The sequence below is a fragment of the Colobus angolensis genome, unplaced genomic scaffold (genome assembly GCF_000951035.1).
Source record: "Colobus angolensis palliatus isolate OR3802 unplaced genomic scaffold, Cang.pa_1.0 Scaffold101, whole genome shotgun sequence".
Taxonomy (NCBI): Eukaryota; Metazoa; Chordata; class Mammalia; order Primates; family Cercopithecidae; genus Colobus; species Colobus angolensis.
Window position 1 is genome coordinate 4,214,817 of NW_012111031.1, and position 5,461 is coordinate 4,220,277.

The following is a 5,461-nucleotide window of genomic DNA, read 5'->3' on the forward strand; positions in this document are numbered from 1 at the left end:
ATTTATTTATTTATTTATTTATTTATTTATTGAGATAGGGGCTCACTCTGTCACCCAGGCTAGAGTGCAGTGGCATGATCTTGGCTCACTGCAGCCTCGACCTCCTGGGCTCAAGTGATCCTCCCACCTCAGCCTCTTGAATAACTGCCACTACAGATGTGTGCCACCATGCCCAACTAATTTTTGTATTTTTTTGGTAGAGATGGAGTTTCACCATGTTGGCCAGACTGGTTCCGAACTCCTGACCTCAAGTGATCCACCCACCTCGGCCTCCCAAAGTGCTGGGATTACAGGTGTGAGCTACCGCGCCTGGCAAGAGCCTTCTTTATTTAGCACAGAAGATTGTTTAATAAATACTTCTTAGTTATATTGCTTGCCTGTTTTGTTAGATCCTACATAAAACAAACTCTTAGGGGATAGAACTAGCTACTGAGCTGGTGTTTCTACCACAGTTCTAACCATTGGTTCTTGCAACTATTGCTTCTGGCCACTTCTAGCCCTTTGGGTCAGTCAGCTAGACCCCCAAACAGTTCACCTGGGATGGCTCATGGAGAAAAATCCATGCATGGTAGCTGGGGTGGGATGGTGGCATCTCGGGACCTCACAGCACTCCCCTGTTCTGACCTGCTGATCTACTATTTCCCTGATTCTAAACTCCTCACTCCATTCCCCAGTCCTTTAGTCCCTTACTATGGTCCTTGCCCAACATGGCATCTTTCATTACTGAACCTGTTGACCACCTATTCTTTCTCCTTCCATTTGAATTCAACTGTTTGGTGGTGGCATGAGCAGGGACATTGATTAAGTTAGTGAACTGCCATAAGTATTTGTAAACCCAGTGTATGCAAAAGCCACTAAGAAAATGAAAACTCTCCTGGCCCTGGATTCCTTCTATGTAGCACTGCTGATAAGAAAGATGGGTGAAGCAATGTGTGGTCAAGAGCACTGGGTTTATTTTCACCAGTGGCAACAACAGAGGGAGGAACAAAATGCAGGTGTGTGTCTTGCAGTTCTCAAACTGGTAGACCTAAAACATTTTGTGGACAAGTTGAGCCCTTCCTCATACTGTCTTAAAGCTGCTCCCCACTTCCTTAAGGCAGTTCATGGCTCCTACTTGCCGGACTTCTACCTGTGGTCTGGTTTACCTCTCTTGGGGTTGCAAGAATATCTTACCTAAAGAGTCACTTTCTCTGCATCCCAAGGATCTTGTTGATTGAAACATCTTATTGTGTGAGTCAGGTTTATCTAATTCCACTGATTTAGTTCCACTAATAAAACACAACCTAATAAAATTCTCAAATATGCATGAACACATAATTATATCCCTTGAAAAATACAAAACCTGTTATAAGGTACATTTCACATGCATGTTACTTAATATTTTCCCCTACAACATAGTAAGTTGCCCTCATTTTTCCTTGCGTTAGTAAATTGGCATTTGGATTTCAACTTACCCAGTTGTGGACTTTGTGTGCATCTTTAGCCAGAGTGTCACTTCTGTTTCTACTTTGGACCCTAACTTCTCCTTACACCTATAGAAACAGATATTCTTCATGTCCCTGCCAATAATTGGAATGCAGTATTTGCATTTCCTATTCTGAGGATCCTCAGTACTACTTGTTTTCATTCTGACCCAGAAAAACAAAAAGTTAAGAAAAAGAAATACTAAAAGGTATTTTTTTCATTCAACTAGTATATATTAGGCAGTTAGCATTAGGAGTTACCACTGTGGCTGCTTAGGTATATAATAGAAAGACATGCCTTTAAGCGGTTTTCCACCCTGGGTGGACCAGGTGTTCCTTGCCCTCATTCCCATAAACCCACAACCTTCCAGCTTGGGCGTTAGGCCCATTATGAACATGTTACAGTGCTGCAAAGATCTGGTTTATGGCCAGTCTTGAGGCCAGTTTATGGCCAGATTTTGGGGGGCTTACTCCCAACACCTTTTTACCTTTTCCTATGAATAAAACTGGTTAGTTTTTTCTTTCCATTGAAATAAGTTTCATGTCAAGTTGGGTGAGTTAAAAAACAAAAAACAAAAAAACCTCACAAGCTTTCAATGAGTTTGTCATTGCCTCCCAAGTAGCTGGGACCACAGGCACGTGCCACCATGCCTGGCTAATTTTTAAATTATTCGTAAAGACGGGGTCTCTCTGTTGCCCAGGCTGGTCTTGAGCTCTTGAAGTAAAGCAATCCTCTCACCTCAGCCTCACAAAGTGCTGGGTTTACAGGTGTGAGCCACTGTGCCAGACCTTGTGATGAGTGTTTGAAGCTATAAAACATCTGCATGGATAAGTACTAACATAAAGAGATACCTTAATGAATTACCAATGAACTGTAGTAGAGATAAACCTACGAATGGGTTTAATCCATAAGCTTGCCTGCTTTCTTATCAAGCCTCACATGTCTATCACTTAGGAGAAGCCAGGGACAGGGATTCAGTCAACTGAAGGAGTGAAATTAAGTAAAATGAGGAAGCAAGCAACAGAAGGACATGGAATAATCAAAGAGGAGCTGAAAACAGTGTGAAATTAATTCATATATCCAAAGAACAAGGCATACATACACACTTAATACATTTGAGCTCTTCAAACATTCCAACATCAGGCATCTAATATCAAAAATATGGAGAGGGAGCAGTGGTTCATGCCTGTAATCCTAGCACTTTGGGAGGCCAAGGTGGGTGGATCACTTGAGGTCAGGAGTTCGAGACCAACCTGGGCAACATGGTGAAACCGTCTCTACTAAAAATACAAAAATTAGCCAGGCGTGGTGGTGCATACCTGTAATCCCAAGTACTCAGGAGGCCGAGGCAAGAGGATCCCTTGAGGCTGGGAGCTGGAGGCAGTGAGCCAAGATTGCACCACTGCACTCCAGCCTGGCTGACAGTCGGAAAAAAACAAAAACAAAAATAGGTAAAGATACAATTAATAGAAAATGGGATTTATACATGACAAATTATACAATGTTATACATGACAAATTTGTTATACATGACAAATTATACAATGTACATATGTAATTTTGAAAAAGTAAACAATTGGCCAGGAGTGGTGGCTCATGCCTGTAATCCCAGCACTTTGGGAGGCCAAAGTGGGTGGATCACAAGGTCAGGTGATCGAGATCATCCTGGCTCACACGGTGAAACTCTGTCTCTACTAAAAATAGAGAAAAATTAGTCAGGTGTGGTGGCGGGTGCCTGTAGTCCCAGCTACTCAGGAGGCTGAGGCAGGAGAATGGTGTGACCCAGGAGGCGGAGCTTGCAGTGAGCCGAGATCGCGCCACTGCACTCCACTGGGTGACAGAGCCAGACTCTGTCTCAAAAAAAAAAAAAAAAAAAATTACCAAAGACCACAAAGTGATTTTGTTTTTGTATGGTTTTATCTAGAAATATTTATCATATAGAAATGAAAACTGAGAAATTTCTTAAAATTTTTATTAACCATTTACAAGTAACAAAAACCCATTATGTATAAACACATAAATAACATTTTTGACAAAGTTATTTTTATTTTTTTCACATATTAAAAGCCACTAAAAATAACCATTTTTCTAACCAACAACAACAAAAAGCATTAGTGAGAAGAGCACTACTGCTTTACATTTCTCCAAATCTCTTCAATGTCTGATGACAGACGAAAGCTGGATTCTCATATCTGCTTTTGCATTCAGCCTATTATAATATCACACCAGATAGCCTCTCAAAAACTCCTCTGCACACAAGAAAAAATGAGTGAAAAAGATAAATGATGGCCGGACGTGGTGGCTCACACCTGTAAGCATTTTGGGAGGCTGAGGTGGGCAGATCACTTGAGCTCCAGAGTTCCAGACCAGCCTGGCCAACATGATGAAACATCGTCTCCACTAAAAATATAAAAATTAGCCAGGTGTGGTAGTGGGTGCCTGTAATCCCAGCTACTCAGGAAGCTGAGGTAGGAGAATTGCTTGAACCCAGGAAGTGGAGGCTGCAATGAGCTGAGATCGTGCCACTGCAACAGACCAAGACTCCTTCTCAAATAAAAAATAAAGGAAAAACTATAAATAATGAAATGATGTTATAAAAACAGCTTTGACCTAGAATACCCTTGAAAGGCTCTTGAGGTCCCCCCGACCACACTTTAAGAACCACTGCTCTAGACGAATCCCTTCATTTTACATATAAGGACCCTGGACCTCAGAGAGAGTAAGTGAGAAACTCAACATCACACAGCCTGTTAATAGGAGGATACAGACATTAGATGGTTTGTCTCACTTCTCTTGGTTTAGGTTCTCAATTGGAAACCTGGGAAATATACCCTAATGACCTTTGTAAGTTGCAAAGATTGTCACAATATATTTATTATCCTCTCCCCAACATGTCTTTAATAAAAGAGGTAATCAACAAATTTGGTAAATTTTGCAACAGGCATACTGTATTTGAACCTAAACTACAATATTTGAATTCAGGTCTCTATTTGAACAGAAACACTAAGGCAAATTCGACTGCATTCTACTACTCCATGCAAGCTAGTAATGACAAACTGCACAGTAAATATCATAGGTAAATATGGAAAGCAGATTACCCATAATATCAGTATTTATCATATATTCTGTGTCTGGAATACAATTCAATGACATATTTCAGAAAAATTTTCTCAAGTACTGGCTGAAAGGGTGGTGGATACATTAAGAGATTGCAAATAAATTGGCGATCATAAGATCTTTTTTAGATAAAATGGAGTTGTTCTGCAATGTAGACATTTTTCATTCCCTAACCAGACCTTATTCCTATGTTTTTAAAGAAAATCAAGAAATCTTCTCGGCCACCTAGAGATGATTTCCTTTGTATCCCACCAGATGGTTCAGATCTTCTTTAAATGGATCATAGCCTTGTTCTTTTAAACAACGCAGTCCCCAGAAAAGCTGGTCCAGAGGAGGAAATTCTTCCCAAGGAACCCACTCCCAACCTAGTAAAGAAAAATGCTAAATCAATTTATTTAGCTAACAGAAAACAAAGGGTATTTATTTGGGTAAGCTAACCTATATTTAGAAAAAATTAATTGAATTTAAAAATAACTTGCGACTAATAAACTCTAATAGTAATGCTTTGCATTTGCTTGGCCATACAAATATAATTTGCATGTAGAATGAAGATCTTATGAAGAGAATGGTGGTCATTTAAAACATTGTGTTATTTGAATGTGAAGCCCAGTTTACAAAGGCTATGCCAGGGTAAACCCAGATTTAGTATTAGTCAATGTTTATTTAAATATTTTTGTAAAAAATGCAAATAACTTTATATACTATAGGTTATACTACATTAAAATAAACCATTTCCTTCACCTATAAAATAAAGTAGATTACAAAGTTTCTAAGATATCCTCCATCTCGGCCGGGCGCGGTGTCTCAAGCCTGTAATCCCAGCACTTTGGGAGGCCGAGACGGGCGGATCACGAGGTCGGGAGATCGAGACCATCCTGGCG

General features: G+C 40.1%; 1 protein-coding gene across 1 annotated transcript in view; it reads right to left on the reverse strand.

Annotated features, from left to right (window-relative positions):
- Window positions 1-4,233: 4,233 nt before the first annotated feature.
- The window catches only part of NUDT15 (nudix (nucleoside diphosphate linked moiety X)-type motif 15), a 9,927-nt gene continuing 8,699 nt past the window's right edge, over window positions 4,234-5,461 (reverse strand). Inside the window, exon 3 of the mRNA XM_011939724.1 lies at window positions 4,234-4,945. Within this exon, the coding sequence (XP_011795114.1) occupies window positions 4,806-4,945 (140 nt within the window). The 3' untranslated portion in view covers window positions 4,234-4,805. The remainder of the gene's footprint in view (window positions 4,946-5,461) is intronic.